The sequence below is a fragment of the Marmota monax genome, unplaced genomic scaffold, assembly GCF_021218885.2.
Source record: "Marmota monax isolate L192 unplaced genomic scaffold, Marmota_monax_Labrador192_F-V1.1 WCK01_AAM20220418_F8-fsc00122, whole genome shotgun sequence".
In the NCBI taxonomy this organism is placed as follows: domain Eukaryota; kingdom Metazoa; phylum Chordata; class Mammalia; order Rodentia; family Sciuridae; genus Marmota; species Marmota monax.
Genome location: NW_026695223.1, coordinates 5,733,263 through 5,759,296, shown reverse-complemented (window position 1 = coordinate 5,759,296; position 26,034 = coordinate 5,733,263). Strand labels below are relative to the sequence as shown.

Below are 26,034 nucleotides of genomic sequence, written 5' to 3'. Positions count from 1 at the left end.
TGTTATAAGGCGAATACAAATAATTTCTAAATATACTTTACTCAGATTCCCTATTTGCTAACATTTTACTATATTTTCTTCACACTGTATTTAAAGAGAATTCAGACTCAAAGGAAAGGTGACATATTTGCTTTTCTAAATTCTTCTAGAAACGTCCCCCTGTATGACCACTTCCCTGGCAGAAATCTTCTTCTTGCCTAACTAGAAGCTACCTTCCTCTCTTTGCCCCGCCTGCTCTCTTTACCACAATACTGAACAGGAAGAAGGGTTTGCTCAGGGATACTGCCAGGAAGAGAGACCGTGAAGAAGGAAGGCTTTGCCTGAGCAGAAGGAACGTATTCTTAAAAGACAGGGTTCCTTCCCACTGCAGCAAGAATTACGCCACCAGGAAACCCTCACCTGGAAGCCAGCCCAGCCTTCCAAAGAGAGAGCAGGTAAGTCTTTCTGTCCCCTCTGTGTAGACTATTGACTCCTCCCCTACGCCAGATCCTCAGAGAATCCTGTTCTGTCATCTATCCCTGACATATTGAAGACTGAGGTTTCTACAACTGAAGTCAGTATGGCCAAGGCTACAAAGTAAGGTCCTTGGAAGCAAGGATGATTTCAAGACCAAGAATTCTTGAAATACAGAAGATTAACTCAGACAGAGTTTAGGAGGCACAAATAGGGTCAAGGCGAAGGCCCAAAGCTAACAGATGAGTGAAGGAAAGGAGAATGCCAAGGTCAATCATCCCTAACAGCACAATGTACAATGCATGTTCTGGGTATTCCTGGGTTTCCTTCTTCTGTCAACGGCATTCGTACCTTCCACACCTCCCTGGGCTGAGCTCAGTCCTCAAGAGAAGCAGCCATATCCGCAGATTCTGATGGTGTTACTCTGATTTCCACAGGCTCCAGAAACCCCTTCATTATGAACTGGCACATGATAGTCTATGGGCTTATCGTAGTGGTGCTTAAATCTGTTGGAGTGACCTTATTTCTACTGTATTGTGAGTATTGAAGCAAACTCTTACCCCCAGCCTTCTTATTGTTTTGCTCTTTTACTCTTATTTTAGAATGCAGGGTTGAGTGTAAAGTTAAATGTCCACCTGAGGGCAACTAACCAGCATGAAGAAAACTGACAATCCCTATCTTACCCTCCAGCATACACAGCGGGCCAGGTTCCTGGGTCTACCTTGGAGATAAAGAACTGACCTACACAAAGTTTTTGTTACTAAAGTATTAGCTGGGCAATCTGAGCTGAAGTACTTAGCAGGCCTTGTTACTGTTGCTAAAATTTGAAAATACAGTTTCAATGCAATGGTAAGGCTGTGTTTACTGAGGGAAAATTTCTCTATGTGTACACATAAATTCATTCATCCAAATGAATTAATTAGGAAAAGATACCTCATATCAAAAGTTTTACTGCAGATGTGATTCTGCAATCTGTGTATGGGGTGAAGGTGGGAGTTCATAATCCACTTGAATCAAAGTGTGGAATATGATATGTCAAGAAATTTGTAATGTTTTGAACAACCCACAATAAAAAATTAAAAAAAAAAAATAAAAAACAAATAAAAACATCAAAAAAAAAAGTTTTACTGCAATTAAACAAGTAGAATCTTCTCCAGTCCCTGAGCCAGAGGAGACAATGAATGAGGAAGGAAATGTGAGTAGGTCCCTGAGTTGGGTAAGAGGTATTTTCCTCGTGACCCAATCTGAAGGTGTAATTCCTACCACTTAAGAGAGAAGAACAGAAATATGAGTCAGTAAAGACATTTCAAAAACATGCACATGTCCACTGACCTGAGTCAGAGAGTTCAATATTCCCCATTAATGATCATGGTGCTCTAGCATGCCCTTGGGCTTGCTTGTTGTATTCATTGTGTATCCACATTTGGGCTGAGCCAATAGCTGATTTTCTTTGCAGCCCCGCAGATTCTTAACACAAGTAATGATGGGTTCAACTCTACCAGCAGCTATGGAACAGGTAACGTGCACAATAGTACACTCCTCTCTACCATCCAGCCTCTATGTGCTGAATTCTTAAAGACTTTCCTCAAGGTCTCCTTTCCCAAGAAATGTGGTTGCACAAGTGGTCCACAAAGGCCTTTTAATTAATTATCTTCCTTTTAAAGATGAAAAAACAAAACCAGATTTAGGGAAAAACAATTTTTTTCTTATGGTGCTAAGGATTGAACCTAGGGCTTCATGCTTGCAAAGCACATGGTTTACTGCTGAGCTATGCCCCAGCCCCTGAGTGAAAATATGATTCTCAGTTTTCTTCCTGAGGATGGAGTCACAGTAATATAATGTCAATGTGCTTCATAGACTCTGAAACAGTGCACAAGAAATGTTTATTAAGAAACTATGTACCACTCAAAATTTTGATATTAAGCTTCTTTTTTGTGGGCCAAATATTATGCTAGACCAAACATAGAAGAATAATTAACACAGGAGATACTAATCAGTCATCATCTATAAATCAAAAGACACAATACCAGAAGCTGCACAGGAATAACAAGGCAAGTAGGACAAAGCTCTTCCCATTAAAGCCATCTCCTCTTGAAGCCTTTCCCAAAGTTGCCCTCTGCTTCCTCTTAAGATACCTGTTTCTAAGACATCTTTAGGAAAAAGATCATTTCTTATTTGTATTTGTATCAACTGATGCACCCAATGAAGAAAATACTCAAGAAATATGTATTGGTTTCCTTCAGTTATAATCCCAAAGTAGTTTCTGATGAAACCCAAGCTACTAGATATTACAAAGAGTCTTGTGGAACAGAAAACGGATTAAAAAGTAATGTCTGTTTTATAAATATAATTTTAAGTAAACAATTTGGTATCTGAATAAACTAAAGTGGTCTTTATCCATAATGCAAAAGTAGGTCATTGAGAAGAGGTTTGAACAGCCAGCCTACAAATCATTGCAGTTGCTTGCTAAGATTGCCAGTGTTCCTGGGGAGGTGAGGGGATGAGACCTCTTAGAAGCCCATAAATTCCCCTAGTTGTATTTAATACGTATTAATAATGGACCCTTCTCTGCTTATAGGAAATATCTGGAATATTCACCTGCTTCCTTGTTTGCTAATACCTCCAGGATCCTGAAATTTGTTCCTGTTAGTCACAATCCTTAGAGCTGAGAAAGTGCTGAGAGAAGCATCCAAGAGTTGCAGGATTAAGAATTTTTGTAGAGCATTTAATAAGACACCAAGCACCACAAAGATGCAGTGTGGAGTCGAAGGTGGAAATGCTCCAAACAACTTTTTTGAGGGATAACACTGTCAAAGGCATACATAAGAGCAAAAATGTTCCCCTGGAATACGAAATTCCTTCATTACTCTTCCATTTCTTGTTCCCCTGCTGCCCCCAGCATTTATACTGAATGCTATACCCCCAAAAGGGAAGGGGGACATGAAATAGGACTTGGGTGCTGAGCATGACAAATAATGGTACTAGTTAGATGTATGGTTCAAAGAGAAAAAGTATCTGAAAATTCTCAGAATGGCCAAGTACCCTTTGTCATCCCCAATGTCCAGACACAAATAGTCACAGGGACCCGACAGCCTGTACTCTGATGATTGCAAGTTATATTCACCACACAGTAACCTTTAGATTTTCTTCTCCATTTCAGTCCCACCATCTTTTGGGAGTACTAAGAACAGCTTAACGCCCACAAGCAGATACGGAACAGGTGAAGCATATGGTTTTAACCTCCTCACCACCCCTTAGGTTTCCATGTACTAAATTCTTACAGACTTTTCTCATGGCACCCTTTCTTATAGAGCACTTTTGCTTAAAGGAGCCATAAAGTCCTTCTAATTTATCCCCTGAGTGTTCTCCATAAGGAAACAGACCAGACTGGATAAAATTTCTTCCTGGGTTGAGAACATTTTTCTATCAATATAATTGTTATTTTATGACTTCCCATTATTTTATGACTCAATTCCAGGGTTCACACTCTAGTCCACTAATCTCATTCATTCTCTCTCTCTCCCAACTCACCCCACATCTCTTCAGTCTGCCCCAAAGCCTGGGATTTTCATCAAAGAAGATGTTTTTTCTTGTCCACATCTGAACAGTCTTGGAACAAGAGCAGGGATGACTGTATATCAAAAGGATCCACTTTGGCGATTGTCGACACACCAGAGAAACTGGTGAGAGGGCTGGGGAATGGTACAGTGAAGCAGCCCTCCCACAGCAGCCTCAGTAGGTAGAGATGGTGGCAATGTAGTGGAGCAGGGCTGGGTGATTGGCAAAGAATGGAGAGGTGGCTGGATGAAAGGTTCAAACTCCTTGTTCTGAACCTAGAGTTGGGAGACTTCCTGGTAGCTGTGGGCAAGTTCTTTAGCTCCATCTGAGCAAGAAATTCAGACTCTGTGTTTTTTCCAATAAGACACAGCAGTAGGCTACTTTCCTAGGGATGGGCCAAGGCACTCAAACTGCCGAGAATGACCAAAGAACTAATGCAAATAAAGTTATTTTAAAATTACTTATATCTTATATCTGTGAACACTTCACAGATATAAGATATTAATGTATCATTCCAGTTTACACAGTGAAGAAGGAAGATATGAATCAACCACATTAGTAATATTAAAAGCAAAGAATCATATAATAGTGTTTGCATTTTATTATTGTGATAATAAATATAGATAACATTATGCAAAATTTGTTTATTATCTCCTTTTACTTCAAATAATCCTGAGGATGTACTGTTATCTATATTTTATAAATGAGTAAATTAGGGTACAGAAAATAACATGCCGAAGATCATACATCTAAATGACAGAACATGAAATTGAATTCAGATCCCTCTGACTACAAAACCCATGCTTTAATCAACTTTAGGCCACACTGTATTTTAGTTTATAGTTACCTTCTCTTCAGATCTAAGCATTTCCTGGATGTGAGGCACTGTGCTATAAGTACTGTTCTTGTCTCCTCTCCCCTTTATCTCTCCATCCTCCTCTGAAAAGTCCTCCTGTGGTTGAGAAAAATTTGAAAGAGGGTCTTCTTGATTTGGGGTGAGAATCATAATGCTGTAGATTCTCTAGGGCCAAAAACCCAGGTGGAAACAAAAAAGACACCTTCCAGTAGAAAATTAGGAGCAAGGCAGAGGGGAGAAAAGAGGAAATAAAGGGAGAAGAGAGAAGAGAATGAGACCGGAAGCTGATGGCTCTTTCCCTCTACTTGCCCAAGTTCCATCCTTGGCATTCTCCATGCTTCATACTAACCTCAGAAAATGTTCATCACGCCAGTGGACTGCTGGTGACTCTCAAGTCAACATATTTCATGATCACCTAGTTCAACCTCATTTGGAATATAGAATTTCTGACCATGAAAATAATTCTATGCAGAGGGGCATGCCAAATAAAAAAAAAGATGTATATGAAATTACCTGGTTTTGACTGTACAGTTTCCCTTCCCCATTCCCTCAGTGTGATCCTAGGTCATTTTCTAGGAATATAAATCCTGCATCCCCTACACCAGTCCTTCTGAACCAGAAGCCTAGCAATCTGTGTTTTTGTAAGTCCTCTCGGTGATCTTGGTGCCTGCAAAACTTAAAAACTTCTTCTCTAGGGTTAATAGCAAGTGCCAGTGATACCCAGTCTCCTATCTCTAACAGCTTTCTTAGTTCCCTGAATAAAATATAGTCATGTTCCCATTGCCTATAGGAAAGCAGCAGTAAAGGACTTGCTGTTGAACTGTTTGTTTCTTTTTTAACTTCTAGGAGTATCTCCAGCACATTGCAAATGCTGAGAAGTACTTTATTGGGTTAACATACCAGTCTGCAGAGAAAAAGTGGCGTTGGATCAACAACTCAGTGTTCAATGGCAAGTATGTGAATATCCTGCATTGTTCTGGGGATCTTGGTTTGCCTCAAAAGACCACACCTGAGATTCATCCTGAAATAGTTCAAAGACTTATACTCAACTCCTTGTTCTAGTTTTCTCCTTTCTTTCAACCCATCTAGTCCTATAAACACATTTCCTATAAATTTTTCATTAGGGGAAAATATCAAATATTTTTCATAATAAAAAATAGAAGAGATGAGAGAAGAGTATTCATATAGTAAATAATTTTGTTCAGAGTAAGAGCCAAACAAATCCACATATATATAGCAATTTTTTTGCTGTATCTCATAGATCTCCAAATTACACATCATATGTTCTTTCTAAGTGCCTACAAGTTTTCCTAGATGTAGATCCTTTATATATCAAAGGCAACTTGTCTATTCCTTGAAGCTGTGATCCTCTAATTCAAAAGAGATATCTCCAATGAATCATTCCATGGGGATAAACTTTGGTAGAAACCATAATATTCTCAGGGCTCATATGAAAATGCTGAGTTAGAGAGTCAACAAGTCCAATCCCCAACCTACAGCTGGCCTTCCCTACAGAGGAGAGAAAATTAATATTTATTCAGTATTTTCTTTTCTGTTTGTTTGTTGTTCTTGTGTGTGTTTAGTTGTAGATGAATACATGGTATCTTTATTTATTTTTATGTGGTGCTGAGAATTAAACCCAGTGCCTCACACGTAGGAGGCAAGCACTTTACCACTGAACTACAGCCTTAGCCCCGTATTCAGTTTTTTCTAATATCTAACTCAATGCTAAGCACTTATATTATTTCCTTTAGTATTCACTAAGATGCCATAGAAAAAGCTCAACAGACAGTTGAACATAAGAAAGGCTTAGAAATGTGTTGAATGCCATATAGCTACTTAATGATACAGCCACAGTTTGATTCCATATTTACTTGAGCTCAAAACTCATCTTTTCCATGAAATCAGAGTCTTTGCAGTTAGACTGAGAACTCTGAATGACTGAAAAACTGGTGGGCCAACAGACACTATCATCAAGATTCTCCTAAAGCCAAGAAATTTCTTTCCTACTTTTTTCTATACTCTTGCTACAAACAATCCTATAATACTAAAATATTATTTCTAGGGCTAGGAATGTGGCTCAGTGGTAGAATGATTGCCTAGAATGCCTGAGGCCCTGGGTCCCCTAGTACCCTCCTCCTACACACAAATCCTCTTGAAAACATTATTTCTGGGGTAAAAGAGACCACCAATAAGATGTTTCTGACCAAAGACAAGTGAGTTAGTCCAAAATTCTGGAACTCTATGAGTACTCATAGAAGAGAATAATTAAAAGGAAAAGGTGGGGTTTAGAGCTGCACTGAGGGAAGCTTGGCTTAGAAGACGTGGTCTGAGTTGAAACGGAAGGCCCAGTGCAGAGGAGGAGTATATGTAAAACTAACTAGTCAGTCAATCAAACTTCCATTAGATTCTGAAATCTGTAAAAGGCAAAACTGAAATAATGAGCCTTGACCACACTCTCTTTTCTCCTTCAGTATTACCCATCAGAATCAGAACTTCAACTGTGTCACCATAGGCCTAACAAAGACTTTCGATGCTGCATTATGTGACGTCAGCTACCGCTGGATCTGTGAGAAGAATCCTGAATGATTGCAGTTCTCTGTGACAAAAAACAAATAAACACAAAAGAGAATAGTTACAATCAGGACTGGTCTGGGAAATGCAGAACATCAAAACCCTGTGACAGTCTTCAACAGGACATTGGCAGAGCTCCAGGGCTAACGGACCATCCACTTTTATACATACACTTACATATATACAACCAGGAAAACTCTCCATTCTGAGCCATTCCACCCAACCACATTTCCTATGAGAGTCAAACTTGTGACACTTTTTGGATTCCCACAGTACATCTAGTTAATGGTTCTTTTTTCCATCTGTCCTTTAACATCTAGTTAAAAGTCCTTGTCTGTTTGAGATAATGAACTGTTATATTCTATATTCTAAAGGACTGGATGTTGGCCATCTCCAGGAGATAGGGTCAGTTTTATAAAAATAGCACAAGTATGGAAATGAGGTTTGTTTCTACAGAACTGAGAATTTCTGACTGATCAACAAGGTTTAGCCTGTTGACAGTTTGTTTTATCCTCATTGGACATGACATACACCAAGGAGAACCTGTAGAATGAACAGGTATTAGAATCATTTAGAGGACAGAGTGGGTGGAAGAAAAGTGGACTCATCTTCCTTGATGTCAATTAAGCCCCAAAGATCACGGCATATTCTTTCATTCCATTCATGAGATACCAGGTATATCCTACTGACAAAAAGAAACCTTGCACTGGTTAGCATATTGACCCACCATTCGTCAGGTTGGCCAAAGAGGAAAAAGAGAAGGGCCATGCAGAAAACACTGGATGGAGGCAAAGGGTACGCAGAGAGAAAGAATAGAGTACCAGGGATAAATAGAAATCACATGAAAGGAAAAATGACATTCATTTGGTCATCCTAGAAAAGCAGCAAGAAAAAAGTAGAAAAGTCTTGGCTGTTCTCTATATTTATAAGAAAATATCAAATATTCACACATCTCAAGACATGAAAAGAAAAAAGATAAATCTGTTGTCTTCAGTAATAAGAGTTAAACCATGGGGATGACCATATAAAATTAATGGAAATTATTACCATTTGCATCTAGTAACAATGTATCACAGTAATTAATGTATATATGATTAATCGAAATAAAATGCTGCAAAATTTATCTTTTATTACAACACTAAGTACTGTTTATAAATTCCTAGGTTTCATAATTGTTGGTTCATTGGCATAGTCATTTAGAATTTTTACAAATGAGATAACAGTAGTTGTTAGAAGTTACCTGAAGGAGGTTATCAGAAATAATTTGAGTTTGGAATGGAACAAATATCAGAATTATGTTAGTACCCTGTGGAAATACAAATTCTCTGGTGGTTTTAACAAATAAGTGCCACAGGAGAGGAGCAGGGAAAGGCTGAGTCTACAGTGAAAAAAAGAATCAACTGAGGGCTGGGGATGTGGATCAAGTGGTAATGCACTTGTCTGGCATGCACGGGGCACTGGGTTCTATCCTCAGCACCACATAAAAATAAAATAAAGATGTTGTGTCCACTGAAAACTTAAAAATAAATATTTACAATTCTCTCTCTCTCTCTCTCTCTCTCTCTCTCTCTCTCTCTCTCTCTCTTAAAAAAAAAAGAATCAACTGAATTCTAACCACAGGTAAGTCCCAGAACTCAGAAAACAGAAGGAAATCACAATCCTTCTATGTTAAGAAAAGAGAACTGTAATTGCCACACTTCTGTTTTATGACAGAGTAATAACAAACTTCAAAGGCCAGGAAATGTAGACATCTAGTAATTTCCCCAAAGAAAAGAAGATACTTCTGTGCAAGTTCTGAAAAAGGCCACTGAGTTGGGGTAAGGATAAGACTATAAAGTATGCAGGAGACATGTGGACTTTGATATAAAGTCTTTATTGTAGAGGGGTCTCAGTATCCTCAAGAGGGTGGATAAATGTGATGTTTATTAGGCAAAAGTGGTAGGGTTTTTAAAAAATGAATATGTAGTTAATCATTGGGTTAAAGTTCTGATTTTGCTTCTAATATGCTGTGTGAATCTGTACATATTTCTTAATTTCCTTACCTATAAAATGGGGCAATGATACTCATCTCACAAAATTCTTGTACATATGAAAATAGATCCTCTTTATATATCTTAATGGCAATAAACATTAGTAGATGCACTTTGCGGAGGACTTGAAGTTGAGATCTTCATTCAAAAAGTAACTTTTCTATTTGCTAGAAGCTGAATGTAAGCAAGCCAATTAGTTTCTCAGAACTTGTGTACTCACTTATAATATGCAAATAAAAATCTGTCCAGTTCCTAGAAAGGTGCCTCAAAAATTCTGTGGTCAATCCACATGGAGATCAAAGCCATACTTTTCATGGCTACCTATGTGGGCCTAGCCAAGGTCAGTCAACCCCCATCCAACCCTTAGACTCATCAACAAACCTATCTGAGGTCATCAGCACCACCAGCTAAGCCTAGCCTAGGTCAGCTGAAACTATTCATGAAATAAAATTTATCGCTGTACTCCATTGGAGTTTTGTGGTTGTCTCTTACACAGAAAAAGCTGTGTCACTCTGAAATAGTTTTCTAACTCACTATTAGAAAAAGTAAAGGTCTTTAAAAAGCTTACTTACTAGGCTGAATATGATCTACATTTCCATTACTTCTCTCCATTTTCATATTCCCTTACATTCTCCTTTGCTTTCTCCATTCCAGCATCTTTGCCTTTGTATTCCCTAGGATCTCTCCATTTATTATTATTCACCATGCTTGGAATGGTATTTCACAGATTTCTAAGTATCTCACAATCTTTCCCTCTCTATCTTTCCCTGACAACCTTATAATTTCAACACTCCCCCTAAAAGATATTTTCTTTCATTCCTATTTCTCTTTCTTTTATAGCACTTCCCTACCAACTAACATTACTACATCTAGTTTTAATAGCTTTATATAGCTCACATGCCATAAAATGCACTCATTTGCAATGAACAATTCAATTTTTTTATATATTCACAGCTATATGTTCAACCATCACCTCAAAAAACTACAACTGTCCTATTCTTTTATTCACCTCAACCCTGAGCAACCACTGGCCAACTTTCTATCTCCATAGATGTTCATATTCTGGATTTTCATATGAATAGAGTCTATAATATGTGGTCTTTTTGACTGCCTTCTTCCACTTAGCATAATGTTTTCAAGGTTCCTCAATGTTGTAGCATGTATTGGTGTTATAGTTTGGATCTTAAGTGACCCTCAAAGATCCATGTGCTAAAGGATTATTGCCTATGATGGTGGTATTGGAGATGGTAGAATCTTTAAGGGGTAGGACCTACTTGGAAGTCATTAGGTCACCGGGGTAATAACCTTGATTGGGACTGTGGTTCTCTAACCCCTTCTTCTTCATCTCTTTTGCTCTCTATGCATGAGGTGAGTGGTTTTGTTCTACCATGTGCTTCTATCATGATGTGTTGTCACAGCAAAGGCCCAAAAGCAATGGGGCCAACTGATGATGTGGGAACTGAAACCTCCAAAACTAGGAACCAAAATAAAAATTTTCTGTTTATAAGTTGATCCTCTCAGATATTTATTATAGTGGCAAAAAGCTAACTAGTACAACCAGTAACCCTTCTTGTAACTGAATAATATTCTACTGTGTGTGATCATGGGCATTTGGGTGGCTTCCATCTTTTGACTATTATAAATAATGCCACTATAAACATTCATGAACAAGTTTTTAAGTGTATGATTTCAATTCTCTTGGAAATAAACCTAGGAGTGGAATTTCTGGGTCATATGGTAATTCTATGACAAATAGTTAGAGGAACTGCCAGTTTTTGAAAAGCAACTGCACCAATATACCTTCCCATCAGTGGTATGTGTGCTTTGCAATTTTTTCCACATCTTTGCCAACATTTGCCATTGTTTAACTTTTTGATCCTTGCTATCCTACTGTGAATCAAATGGTATCTTATTTGATTTTGATTTACATTTCCCTTAATGCTTAATTTTGTCAAGCATCTTTTCATGAACTTGTTGCCTATTTGTGTGTGCTCCTTGGAGAAATATCTATTCAGATACTTTGCTCATTTTAAAATTGAGTGGTCTTTTTATTGAGTTATAAGAACTCATTATATAGTCTGGATACAATTCTCTTATCTGATATATGGTTCACCAATATTTTCTCATCCTGTTGGTTGCCTTTTCACTTTTGACTTTTTCCTTAACATACAAATGTTTCTAATTTTGATGAAATCAAATATTTTTTTTTCTTTTGCTCCCTATGCTTATGGAATAATAGTCATGAAATCATTGTCAAGTTCAATGTCATGAAATTTTCCACTTATGCTTTATTCTAAGAGTATTATAGTTTTGTCTCCTATCTAGGTATTTAAATCATTTTGAAATAATTTTTGCTTAGCAAAAAGTAAGATTCCAAAAACATCCTTTTTCATATGAATATTCAGTTTTACCAGGTGTTGAGTTTTTAAACATATTATTGAAAGTAGTGTTCTATTTTTTTTTCCATTCTTTAATTCATTATAGAAGCACAGCAGTCTTAGCCTCAGGACTTATTCTTCCCAGTGAAATCTGACAACAGCTGATTATACTCTTTTCTTATTGCCTTGAAACAAGCCTATACCCTGTTTAAGGCTGCCCCTTTAGCATGTCCTTTAATGAAGACAACAAGGAACAGAGGGGCAACTGACCAACTGTAGACAAATAATGGGAACAAAATAAACATTTGTTGTTGCAAACTACAAAGATGCTAAGGTTTTACCATAACATAACCTAGCCTATCCTAACTGATAAAAGAATGAATAACAAGTAATTCAGACAAAGATATGCAATTAGCGTTTCATGAGTTAGTAGTATACGCTATTTAGGATTTAGTATAGGCTATTTAGTATAGGTTATTTAGCAGTTAAGAGATGAACTCTGGAGACCCCACATACTAACAATACAATCTTGAGAAAGCATAGCCCAATCTACACCTGTGGAGCCTAATCCCTTAGAACCTCTTCCTACAGTACGACTGAAAAATTTATCATGTAGGCTGGGTATTATTAGTAACTGTGCTATTCTATCTCCTGGTGAAATTACTGATATACCCTTTGGAGAACTGGCTATAATTTTTATTTCACCTTCATAATCGGGATCAATTACCCCAGGATTTATCATAAGTCCTTTTAGAGTAGAAGAACTGCGTCCCAATAATAAGCCTACTGTTCCTTTGGGAAGAGGTCCTTTTACCCCTGTGGGAATGATTTGAACTCCCATCTCTGGAGTTAGTACTGCTCTGGCGGAGGCGCAGATATCCAACCCTGCGCTTCCTCTGGTTTGTCTGATGAGGGATCTAATGGACAATGTGTCCTGGGCACTACCCTGATGGGGTTGCTGGGTTCATCCAGTGGTCCGTATATTTGTGGTTTTGGGCCCCGGAGCATTGGGCCCCCATGTCCATTTTTTGGCAACGGAGCCCGATGCCTTTCTCCACGATATCATGGATAAACACCTGGTCCTTGTTCGTTTTTTGATAATGGAGTACCCTCTATGGTGGTTTGAGAACGGCATTCATTAGCCCAATGTCTCCCTCTATGGCATCGTGGGCAAATACCTGGTATTCTACTCCTTTGATACCTAGTTTTGTTAAACCCTCCTCCTCTGGAGCAATTCCTTTTAAAATGTCCTGTTTGTTCACAATTGTAGCATGTTCTTGGCCTGGCATCTAAAGCCTGTTTTACTGCAGCTGCCACGACTTGCTCTTGTTCATTAATGTCTCTACAAAATTTAATATATGTTTTTGAATCTTCATGTTTCCATGGTCTAATGACTTCTCTGCACCAACGATTCGCTTGCTCATAAGCCAGTTGTTTTATTAACGGCATTGCTTCTTCTATATTCCCAAAAACTCTGGTAGCTGTTTGAATAAGCCTATCTACAAATTCAGCGTAAGATTCATTAGCTCCTTGTATTACCTTAGATAATTGACCTTGTAAACCTCCATGTCCTTGTAAAGTCTTCCATGCCTTAACTGCATCTACAGCAATTTGTGCGTATACACCAGGATCATATGCAATTTGTTGCTGCTGATCCTCATAAGGTCCCTTTCCTAACAACATATCTAGATTTCTCTGAGGATAACCAGCTGCTGCATTTCGCCTAGCCGTCTCCTTGCAAAATTCCTCATTGGCAACCTTCCATAACAGGTATTGTCCTCCATTTAGCACAGCTTTACACATATTAGCCCAATCTGCTGGCGTCATGTTCAAGTTGTTAATGGATTCGACCATGCTTACAGTGAAGGGTGCTTGAGGACCATAGGTTGTTACAGCCTCTTTTAGCTGCTTCACTGTTTTGAAATTTAAAGCATGGTGAATTCGCTGCCCTCCTGCCTCAAATACAGGGCATGTTAATATTTGAGATCCTGTCTCAGGATCCCAACTATCAACTGCAGGGGTTGGGGGCCTCCCAGCATATGGAGGTGGCGCTGTTTGTTGGACACTTACGCCCTCTGGTGATAGAAAGGTGTTAGTAGCAGTCTCCTGTTGTAACTTTTCCCCTGATGGCTTTTTCTGCTCTAAGCTTTCTTCCTCTGTCTGACTAGCTCAAAAGACCTTCTCTTTTACTTGAATCTTTTCCTCTTTCTGACTAACTTGAGAGACCTTCTCTTTTACTTGAATCAATATGTCTTCTCCTTCCTCTACCTTTGTCTGAACTGAAGGCTTTGGACTAAGCAAACAAGATACCAACGTCCACAATGGCAATGTGCCAACTGGCAGAGTCCCTGGGCTTTTCTTTTCTAGTCTTTTTAAATCTTCACCTTGATGGTTCCAATGTGGTATATTTAACAACTCCTCCTTAAAAAGCCATGGGCTACATTTTTGTATTGTATCAACGTATGCCCTGACTGCTCTTGATTTTACTGGGATGCCTCCTTCCTCTAACAATTTACTTAACACTCTTTCGGTTTGTTTTTTACTAATTTCTGATCCCATATTTCTACTATAATACAACCCAACAAGATGAATGACACCAAACAAAAGCGAGACAGAGTGAAACAAAATTGGAACAACACAAAATCATTATAATAGCCTCCTGAAATGTCCATCCGTCCTTTCTCCCTATCTGTTCCTCAGATGTGAGCGGTTTTTCTTCCATCTTACACATCTCCAGGGACAGGCAACTTAAAACAAAAGTGAAGCAAAACAAAAGAATAATCTTAAAATGGCTACCCATCCTCTCGCCCTTCCTTCAGGGGCGAGCAGTTTACCTTATCACTTACCCTCAGTCATTCCCGTGCGGCCCACCAAATGCCACAGTCTGGCTGGGCACAATTCAGGAGCCACTTGTCAAAAGAAATGAACTTTATTTTTAGAACCACACACACCAAACAAAACAGCTCCTCAGGAAAAACCTTCAGAGCCCAACTGCCACCACCAGCTTCCCACAAGCGTCTCAACCTCCCCCACTCCTCCTGCTCTTGAGGCCGATTGGCTGGGTCGTGTGGGCGGAGCCAAAAAAAGTCCCCATATGAGCAGCTCCATGGTCTGAAAGGGCAGGGAAACAGCCCAATGAGCATCACCACAGAGGAGCCAATCAGTTGGCAGCTAGAAGTTGCTGGGGCCGCTGTGAGCCAATCATCAGCTGGCAGTTGGAAGTTTGCTGGCAGCTGGAAGTTTGCTGGCAGCTGGAAGTTTGCTGGGGCCCCTTCGGCTGTGGCTCTCAACACTGGAGACCCCTACTAACTATACAATCTTGAGCAAGTCAATTACCATCTGTATGTAGTAATAGAAATTAACCTATGTCATTGTTTTATGGCTGAAATGATTTCTTCTTTGTTTACAAATAAAAAGTTAAGTGCCATATTTAAGCATTATTTCTTAGCTTAGTTTCCCAGAGGCCAAGAATTTAAGAGTTATTATTTCACTAGTAAATACATTCCATGAGAGCAGGCATGAGTGACAAAGGATATGAAGCTGAGAAAGAAGCCTATAAAACCATAAAAGTCTGCATTGTTAATCTTCTTGTTACTAAGAGCAATTTACTGCAGGATTTGGGGTTCTACCTACTCTAGAATATGTATAAATTATGTCTCATAACTATTTCCTCTAAAAGGAAAAATTACCTACTGTCTTCTACTTTCAAAAATGTACCCACTGGTCAGTAACTTCCCAGAATTTCTGGGTTGTTAAAGCATGGCTTGGATGTCAAGTGAGTCTCTCTTTGATGAAATCAATAGGGAAGGCGGGCCTGTGACCCACCGGCAGAAGAGGAGCAGCGGCCTGCTGAGAGGCAGAGCCGCCCCCTCCCCCTGCGCTGGCAAGGTAGACGGAACTGTGACCACCCACAGAACAGGCCCAGTGGCCTGCTGAGGGGCAGAGCTGCCCCCCACCCCCCGCGCCTGCCAGGTAGGCGGAACTGTGACCACCGACAGAAAAGGCCCAGTGGCCCGCGGAGGGGCAGAGCTTCCAATCACTCCTGCAAGGTAGGCAGGCCTGCGACCCACGGGCAGAAGAGGAGCAGCGGCCTGCTGAGAGGCAGAGCCGCCCCCTCCCCCTGCGCCGGCAAGGTAGACGGAACTGTGACCACCCACAGAGCAGGCCCAGCGGCCTGCTGAGGGGCAGAGCCGCCCCCCACCCCCCACGCCTGCCAGGTAGGCGGAACTGTGACCACCGACAGAAAAGGCCCAGTGGCCTGCGGAGGGGCAGAGCTTCCAATCACTCCTGCAAGGTAGGCAGGCCTGCGACCCACGGGCAGAAGAGGAGCAGCGGCCTGCTGAGAGGCAGAGCCGCCCCCTCCCCCCTGCGCCGGCAAGGTAGACGGAACTGTGACCACCCACAGAGCAGGCCCAGCGACTGGCTGAGGGGCAGAGCCGCCCCCCACCCCCCGTGCCTGCAAGGTAGGAGGAACTGTGACCACTGACAGAAAAGGCCCAGTGGCCCGCGGAGGGGCAGAGCTTCCAATCACTCCTGCAAGGTAGGCGGACCTGCGACCCACCAGCAGAAGAGGAGCAGCGGCCTGCTGAGAGGCAGAGCCGCCCCCTCCCCCTGCGCCTGCAAGGTAGACGGAACTGTGACCACCAAAGAACAGGCCAGGCCTGCAACCAACAGACAGAAAAGGCCCAGTGGCCTGAGGAAGGGTAGAGCCGCCCCCCCCGCACCTGCAAGGTAGGCAGACCTGCGACCCACTGGCAGAACAGCCCCAGAGGCCTGCAGAGGGGCAGTGCCGCTGCCTGCGCCTGCAAAGTAGGCAGAACTGCGACCACCGACAGAACAAGCCTAGCGGCCCGCAGAGGGACAGAGCCACCGCCCGCGCCTGCAAGGTAGGCGGACCTGCTACCAACCGGCAGAGCAGGCCCAGCGGCCTGCCGGCGTGGTAGGCACATTGCCCCAATTGGAGGAGGGGCAGAGCCGCCGTCCGTGCCTTCGAGGGAGACATTGCAACTATACAAGACCAATATAAATATATAGGGGGAAAATTCAATAGCACAACAGTTTCACCAAGTAGAAAGGAACGCGAACAGTATGAAGAGACAAGGAAAGAAAGGACCACAAGCAATGCAGGTCAACTCAACGTTAGAAGAGGTAATAGCTGCAGCAGATGGAATGTCAGATAAAGAATTCAGGATATACATGCTTCAGATGATCTGGAGTCTCAAGGAAGACATCAGACAGCAAAATCAGACAATGAAAGATCACTTCAACAATGAATTACATAAACAAATCCAAGAAGCAAAATATCAACTATACAGGGAGATAGAGGTTATAAAAAACAAACAGAAATCCTAGAAATGCAGGAAGCAATAAACCAACTTAAAAACTCAATTGAGAATACTACCAGCAGAGTAGAACACTTAGAAGATAGAACATCAGACAATGAAGATAAAGTATTTCAACTTGAAAAGAACATAGACAGCTCAGCAAGACTGTTAAGAAACCATGAGCAGAACATCCAAGAAATTTGGGATAACATCAAGAGACCAAATTTAAGAGTCATTGGGATACAGGAAGGGACAGAGTTTCAAACCAAAGGAATGAGCAATCTATTCAATGAAATAATACGAGAAAACTTCCCAGACTTGAAGAATGAGACAGAATCCCAAATCCTAGAAGCCTACAGGACGCCGAATGTGCAAAATCATAAGAGACACACACCTAGACACATTATAATGAAGATGCCCAACATACAGAATAAGGAGAGAATTTTAAAAGCTACAAGAGAAAGGAAGCAGATCACATTTAGGGGTAAGCCAATCAGGATAACAGCTGATCTTTCAACACAGACTCTGAAAGCTAGAAGATCCTGGAATAACATATTTCAAACACTGAAAGAAAATGGGTTCCAACCAAGAATTGTGTTTCCAGCGAAATTAAGCTTCAGGATGAAAGATGAAATTAAAACCTTCCACGATAAACAAAAGTTAAAAGAATTTGCAGCTAGAAAACCATCTCTTCAAAACATCCTTGGCAAAACATTACAGGAAGAGGAAATGGAAAATAACAATGAAAACCAACAGTGGGAGGTAGGACAGTAAAGGGGGGAAAAATAATCAAAGAGGAAAACAAACCATGTTTAGTAACATAAATAAACAAATATGGCTGGAAGAACAACCCATATCTCAATAATAACCCTAAATGTTAATGGCTTAAACTCACCAATCAAGAGACACAGGCTAGTAGAATGGATCACAAAACAAGACCCAACAATATGCTGCCTACAGGAGACGCATTTGATAGGAAAAGACATACATAGGCTGAAGGTGAAAGGTTGGGAAAAATCATATCACTCATATGGACTTCAGAAACAAGCAGGAGTGTCCATACTCATATCAAATAAAATAGATTTCAAGCCAAAGTTAATCAAAAGGGATAAAGAGGGACACTACATACTGCTTAAGGGAATCATACACCAACAAGACATAACAATCATAAATATATATGCCCCAAACAATGGTGCAGCTATGTTCATCAAACAAACTCTTCTCAAGTTCAAGAGTCTAATAGACCACCATACAATAATCATGGGAGACTTCAACACACCTCTCTCACCACTGGACAGATCTTCCAAACAAAAGTTGAATAAGGAAACTATAGAACTCAATAATACAATTAATAACCTAGACTTAATTGACATATATAGAATATACCACCCAACATCAAGCAGTTACACTTTTTTTCTCAGCAGCACATGGATCCTTCTCAAAAATAGATCATATATTATGTCACAGGGAAACTCTTAGACAATATAAAGGAGTAGAGATAGTACCATGCATCCTATCTGATCATAATGCAATGGAACTGAAAATCAACGATAAAAGAAGGAAGGAAAAAGAATACATCACTTGGAGAATGAACAATAGGTTTCTGAATGATCAATGGGTTATAGAAGACATCAAGGAGGAAATTAAAAAATTCTTAGAGATTAATGTAAACACAGACACAACATATTGGAATCTATGGGACACATTGAAAGCAGTTCTAAGAGGAAAATTCATTGCTTGGAGTTCATTCCTTAAAAAAAGAAAAAAACCAACAAATAAATGATCTCATACTTCATCTCAAAATCCTTGAAAAAGAAGAGCAAAACAACAGCAAAAGAAGTAGAAGGCAAGAAATAATTAAAATCAGAGCTGAAATTAATGAAATCGAAACAAAAGAAACAATTGAAAAAATTGACAAAACTAAAAGTTGGTTCTTTGAAAAAATAAACAAAATCGACAGACCCTTAGCCATGCTAGCGAAGAGAAGAAGAGAGAGAACTCAAATTACTAGCATACGGGATGAAAAAGGCAATATCACAACAGACACTTCAGATATACAGAAGATAATCAAAAATTATTTTGAATCCTTATACTCCAATAAATTAGAAGATAGTGAAGGCATCGATAAATTTCTTAAGTCATATGATCTACCCAGATTGAGTCAGGAGGATACAGACAACCTAAACAGACCAATATCAATTGAGGAAATAGAAGAAACCATCAAAAGACTACCAACTAAGAAAAGCCCAGGACCGGATGGGTATACAGCAGAGTTTTACAAAACCTTTAAAGAGGAACTAATACCAATACTTTTCAAGCTACTTCAGGAAATAGAAAAAGAGGGAGAACTTCCAAATTCATTCTACGAGGCCAACATCACCCTGATACCTAAACCAGACAAAGACACTTCAAAGAAAGAAAACTACAGACCAATATCTCTAATGAACCTAGATGCAAAAATCCTCAATAAAATTCTGGCGAATCGGATACAAAAACATATCAAAAAAATTGTGCACCATGATCAAGTAGGATTCATCCCTGGGATGCAAGGCTGGTTCAATATATGGAAATCAATAAATGTTATTCACCACATCAATAGACTTAAAAATAAGAACCATATGATCATCTCGATAGATGCGGAAAAAGCATTCGACAAAGTACAGCATCCCTTTATGTTCAAAACTCTAGAAAAACTAGGGATAACAGGAACATACCTCAATATTGTAAAAGCAATCTATGCTAAGCCTCAGGCTAGCATCATTCTGAATGGAGAAAAATTGAAGGCATTCCCTCTAAAATCTGGAACAAGACAGGGATGCCCTCTCTCACCACTTCTGTTCAACATAGTTCTCGAAACACTGGCCAGAGCAATTAGACAGACAAAAGAAATTAAAGGCATCAGAATAGGAAAAGAAGAACTTAAATTATCACTATTTGCAGTTGACATGATTCTATACCTAGCAGACCCAAAAGGGTCTACAAAGAAACTATTAGAGCTAATAAATGAATTCAGCAAAGTGGCAGGACATAAAATCAACACGCATAAATCAAAGGCATTCCTGTATATCAGTGACAAATCCTCTGAAATGGAAATGAGAACAACCACTCCATTCACAATATCTTCAAAAAAAATAAAATACTTGGGAATCAACCTAACAAAAGAGGTGAAAGACTTATACAATGAAAACTACAGAACCCTAAAGAGAGAAATAGAAGAAGATCTTAGAAGATGGAAAAATATACCCTGTTCATGGATAGGCAGAACTAACATCATCAAAATGGCGATATTACCAAAAGTTCTCTATAGGTTTAATGCAATTCCAATCAAAATCCCAACGGCATTTCTTGTAGAAATAGAGAAAGCAATCATGAAATTCATATGGAAAAATAAACGACCCAGAATAGCAAAAACAATGCTAAGCAGGAAGTGTGAATCAGGCGGTATAGCGATACCAGACTTCAAACTATACTACAGAGCAATAGTAACAAAAACAGCATGGTACTGGTACCAAAACAGGCGGGTGGACCAATGGTACAGAATAGAGGACACAGAAACCAATCCACAAAACTACAACTATCTTATATTTGATAAAGGGGCTAAAAGCATGCAATGGAGGAAGGATAGCATCTTCAACAAATGGTGCTGGGAAAACTGGAAATCCATATGCAACAAAATGAAACTGAATCCCTTTCTCTCGCCATGCACCAAAGTTAATTCAAAATGGATCAAGGAGCTTGATATCAAATCAGAGACACAGCATCTGATAGAAGAAAAAGTTGGCTACAATCTACATACTGTGGGGTCAGGCTCCAAATTCCTTAATAGGACACCCATAGCACAAGAGTTAATAACTAGAATCAACAAATGGGACTTACTCAAACTAAAAAGTTTTTTCTCAGCAAAAGAAACAATAAGAGAGGTGAATAGAGAGCCTACATCCTGGGAACAAATCTTTACTCCTCACACTTCAAATAGAGCCCTAATATCCAGAGTATACAAATAACTCAAAAAATTAGACAATAAGAGAACAAACAACCCAATCAACAAATGGGCCAAGGACCTGAACAGACACTTCTCAGAGGAGGACATACAATCAATCAACAAGTACATGAAAAAATGCTCACCATCTCTAGCAGTCAGAGAAATGCAAATCAAAACCACCCTAAGATACCATCTCACTCCAGTTAGATTGGCAGCCATTAGGAAGTCAAACAACAACAACTGCTGGCGAGGATGTGGGGAAAAGGGTACACTTGTACATTGCTGGTGGGACTGCAAATTGGTGCAGCCAATTTGGAAAGCAGTATGGAGATTTCTTGGAAAGCTGGGAATGGAGCCACCATTTGACCCAGCTATTCCCCTTCTTGGTCTATTCCCTAAAGACCTAAAAAGAGCATGCTACAGGGACACTGCTACATCGATGTTCATAGCAGCACAATTCACAATAGCAAGACTGTGGAACCAACCTAGATGCCCTTCAATAGATGAATGGATAAAAAAAATGTGGCATTTATACACAATGGAGTATTACTCTGCATTAAAAAATGACAAAATCATAGAATTTACAGGGAAATGGATGGCATTAGAGCAGATTATGCTAAGTGAAGCTAGCCAATCCCTAAAAAACAAATGCCAAATTTCTTCTTTGATACAAGGAGAGTAACTAAGAACAGAGTAGGGTCGAAGAGCATGAGAAGAAGATTAACATTAAACAGGGATGAGAGGTGGGAGGGAAAGGGAGAGAGAAGGGAAATTGCATGGAAATGGAAGGAGACCCTCAGAGTTATACAAAAGTACATACAAGAGGAAGTGAGGGGAAAGGGAAAAATAATACAAGGGGGACAAATGAATGTCAGTAGAGGGGGCAGAGAGAGAAGAGGGGAGGGGAGGGGAGGGGAGGGGGGATAGTAGAGGATAGGAAAGGCAGCAGAACACAACAGACACTAGTATGGCAATATGTAAATCAATGGATGTGTAACTGATGTGATTCTGCAATCTGTATATGGGGTAAAAATGGGAGCTCATAACCCACTTGAATCAAAGTGTGAAATATGATATATCAAGAACTATGTAATGTTTTGAACAGCCAACAATAAAAAATTTAAAAAAAAAAAGAAATCAATAGGGAAGGCCGAGGACCAGATGTGAGAAGTGCTTCTAACAGGAATAATGTGAAATATCATATATTTCATAAAATGAAATATCAATTCTACTCTGACTACTATACATGCAAAACAAGTATTTCTGTAATCAATTTGGAGAAAAAGGAAAGATACTTAGCATAATAAGAATCTATTGCCCCAAAAGCCAAAGGTAAAAGAGTCAAGACATTGGTTCCTTGTACACAGATAAAGTAATTACTATGTCAGAACAGACTTCCTTACAATGGACAGTATCTTCTTCTTCCAAGAGTAATATTTTCTCCATATCGGGCATTCTAGAGCATAAGGTTATGTTAAGGAGAGTGTGTAGTCATATATACATACACTTCCATTTCTTAATATTTTTCTTGAGCTCACAGTTTCTATGTTAAGCTCTGGAGAGATTTCCCAACATGTTTGGATTTAACATCAGCCTCCACTTAACCAAATATATCCTCAGTTGGAGAAATATATGTGTGTAATTAAATAAGTCTTATTGAAGTCTTTAAAACAAGTGGAATATTGAATGAATACATCTTTTAAAGTGCATAAGAGAAATGAAATTCTTTATTTATATAGGAAGTACATACACATGGTTACAAAAATAAGAATATTAAAAGGCATACAATGAAAATCTCACTACCTCCCCCATCCCATCTGCCAACTCCCACTCCCACAATCCCATAGCAATCAATTATTACTTTCTTATGATACCTCCCACAAGCAAACATGGCAAATATGAATATATTACTCATTTCTACCCCTTTCCTACATAAAAGTTTGTATATTAAATCCAATGTGTTTTGTTCTTCTCACTTAGCAGTACAGCTTGGAGATCTGTTTCTACTCATTGCAGAAAGAATATTCATTCCTGTTACAGTTGTATAAAACTTCAACATACGAATAAAATACTATTTAACCAGTCACATACTGACATTGCATTCAGTATCAATATTTGGTTGTTACTAGATGCTGTTCTGGATAAATTTGTGCCTATGTCATAAGAAGTGGAAACATTGATTGGGAATACCGTGAGTGGAACTGGGGGAAAGGTGATATCCAATGCTGGAAAGAGCAGCACAGTGGAAAGCTGGACAATGGCCTGGAGGCCTGGGGTTTGTGAGGAGGGAAGGAAAAGAAGAGAAAAGAAGAGCCCAGGAATACTTTGCAGAATTGGAGCCACCAAAAGAGTAACACAAAGAGAAATCAGCAAAGAGAGTGGGCAGGAGAGAATGAACAAATGAAAGGGAACAAAGGAAGTGCCACGGACCTTGCAGAGACTGAAGACAGAGAAACTCAGGAAGAGAGACCAGAGGCTGCCTCTTCCTCTGCCCTCTGCATTGCCCCCATTCAGCCTAGGAACACACAGAGGAATATGCAGCTGCCATAGTCAAGCCCAGCTCTCCCTTGAGCTTCCAAAATACAACTCCATTGCCCACATGCTTTGTGGCAGCAGCACGATCTGGGTGTTACAGGCAAAAGAATACTTCCTTACTCCTCCTCTAACACTCTGAGAAAGCCTACACATTAGAGATGTGTAGATATTACACCTCTGGGTCCAGAATTGTGGAATGACTCTACTCTCTTAACTCTACCAGTCAAGAAAATACAGAGTAGTACCACAGGAACGGGGCTTTTAGGACAAAATCAAGAGAATATGCTTGAGCAGAAAAGGAATAAGAAGCTTTACATAATCCACAAAAAGCACAGAACAATTTCAGGAAGAGGATTCAGGAACTTGGGATAAAGTAGTCATTTAGTTCTGTAGTCAGAGAATACCGTTCCTTATCTTTCCTGTTTAGAAATCACACATATTACATTTATACTAAAATGTTTAATTAATGTTTTATGTGAAATGTTTTGTAACTTGAGAAACTATATATATATATATATATATATATATATATATATATATATATATATGTGTATTTCAATGACAACTAACCATGTTAAAAAGTCATAACTTACAATCATTTTAAACATGGATTATTTAATAATGATAATTATTATGATGATGTTCAAAGATACATAAATCCTTCTTAGATTATTCTAGAATCCATATAAGTGTTTTGCCATGTGAAATGCCTCAGGGTAAGGCTAGTGCCTGATTAGTTGACAACAATGTTTCATTCCATCCCGAAGGGCCTGTATGACTTTGTCATTGCGGAGCGTGAAGATGAAAGGGTTCAAGAAAGGGGTCACTACTGAAACCATCAGGGATACCACCCTGTTGTACTCAGCCGCCTGCGTTTGCTTGGGTTTCACATAGAGGAACAAGCAGCTGCCATAGCCAATCACAACACAGGTGAAGTGGGAGGCACAGGTGGAGAAGGCTTTCCTTCGGCCTGAGGCTGAGGGGATCTTGAGGATGGTGGAGATGATGTAGGTGTAGGAGACAATTGTAGGAATCAAAGAACCAAAAAGAACAAAAATGGCCATTAAGAAGAGGATAAACTCTGTGAAAATAGTGTCATTGCACGATAGTTTGAACAACTGCCCTCGATCACAGAAAAAATTGTTTACCACGTTTGATTTGCAGTAGGTAAGCTGAAATGTGGCATAAACTGGCCAAATTTGAAAAAGGAATCCAAACACCCATGACACAATTACCACAGAGTTGCAGGTGCGGCTGGTCATGATGATGTTGTACCTCAAAGGGTTACACACAGCCACGTAACGGTCCACAGCCATCGCTCCAAGCAGTGTGAACTCTGTGGTCCCCACAGCAAGGTACAGGAAGAGTTGGACAACACATCCAGTCAGAGATATTGTCTGCATCCCAGGGAGCAGCAATCCCCAAAGCATCACAGGGACGACTATGGTTGTGACTAGGATCTCCAGGACAGAGAGGTGGACTAGGAAGAAATACATGGGGGACTGGAGACGTCTGTCAACACAGACGATCGTGATGATGACCATGTTTCCCATTAGTGTCACTAAGTAGAAGAAGCAGAAGATAGCAAAAAGGATACGGTGTAGATCTTCAGAGCCAGGAAAGCCAAGGAGATAAAATTCTGTGGCACTAGAATAATTCCCCAACATTTAGTTCGGAATCCTGGTTCCTTGTGTAATCTAGAGGGCAAGAGAGAGAGAATACTGCTTCTCATCCCCAGCAGCTTGGAAAAAAATCCACATCCACTCTTCTGTGACTACCTATTTTCTCCAGAATTCTTGGAAAACTGAAGAATATCAGAACACAAACAAGGGTCCCTTAGCATACCTGGGCTCCTTCCCTCACCTCGTTCAGGTCTTTGCACAGCTTCCTCTCATAGGCCATCTCCTCTCATCCTCTCTAAAATGACATAGCACACCTTCACTCTCTAACCTCTATTATACTATATTTTTCTTACTATTGGCTCTCAGTCATATCTCAAATCATATACTTGATTTGTTTATTAATTTATATTCAAAATCCCAAATTTTAAAAAATTTTATTTTATTTTTTAATTTGTTCTAGTTAGCTATACATGTCAGTAGAATGCATTTTGACACATTGTACACAATTGGAGCACAACTTCTCCTTCCTCTGGCTGCACATGGTGCAGTCACACCAGCAGTGTAATCATACATGTATATAGGATAATAATTTCCATCTCATTCCACTGTTCTTCCCATCCCACACCCCCTACCCTACCTCACTCCCCTCTGCACAATCCAAAGTTCCTTCATTTTCCCTCTCACCCATTATGGATTAGCATCCGCTTATCAGAGAAAACATT

General features: G+C 39.7%; 2 protein-coding genes across 4 annotated transcripts; one reads left to right on the top strand and one right to left on the bottom strand.

Annotated features, from left to right (window-relative positions):
• The first annotated feature begins 236 nt into the window (after window positions 1-236).
• Window positions 237-9,040, top strand: Clec5a (C-type lectin domain containing 5A). Of its 3 annotated transcripts, none has more exons than XM_046434128.2 (7): window positions 237-434; window positions 891-989; window positions 1,910-1,969; window positions 3,614-3,673; window positions 4,000-4,136; window positions 5,714-5,816; window positions 7,342-7,471. In XM_046434128.2, exons 2-7 carry the CDS (start codon window positions 911-913, stop codon window positions 7,380-7,382), a joined length of 480 nt encoding a protein of 159 aa, XP_046290084.1. In that variant the 5' UTR covers window positions 237-434; window positions 891-910; the 3' UTR covers window positions 7,383-7,471. The 3 variants fall into 3 exon arrangements, with proteins under 3 accessions (XP_046290084.1, XP_046290081.1, XP_046290082.1); XM_046434125.2 differs by having other exon boundaries at window positions 238-434; window positions 5,714-5,820; window positions 7,342-9,040; XM_046434126.2 differs by lacking the exon at window positions 1,910-1,969 and having other exon boundaries at window positions 238-434; window positions 5,714-5,820; window positions 7,342-9,040.
• Window positions 9,041-24,412: 15,372 nt separating this feature from the next.
• On the bottom strand, window positions 24,413-25,627 carry LOC124086039 (olfactory receptor 9A4). Its single transcript, XM_046434038.2, has one exon. It carries the CDS (start codon window positions 25,355-25,357, stop codon window positions 24,413-24,415), a length of 945 nt encoding a protein of 314 aa, XP_046289994.1. The 5' UTR covers window positions 25,358-25,627.
• Between the last annotated feature and the right edge of the window lie 407 nt (window positions 25,628-26,034).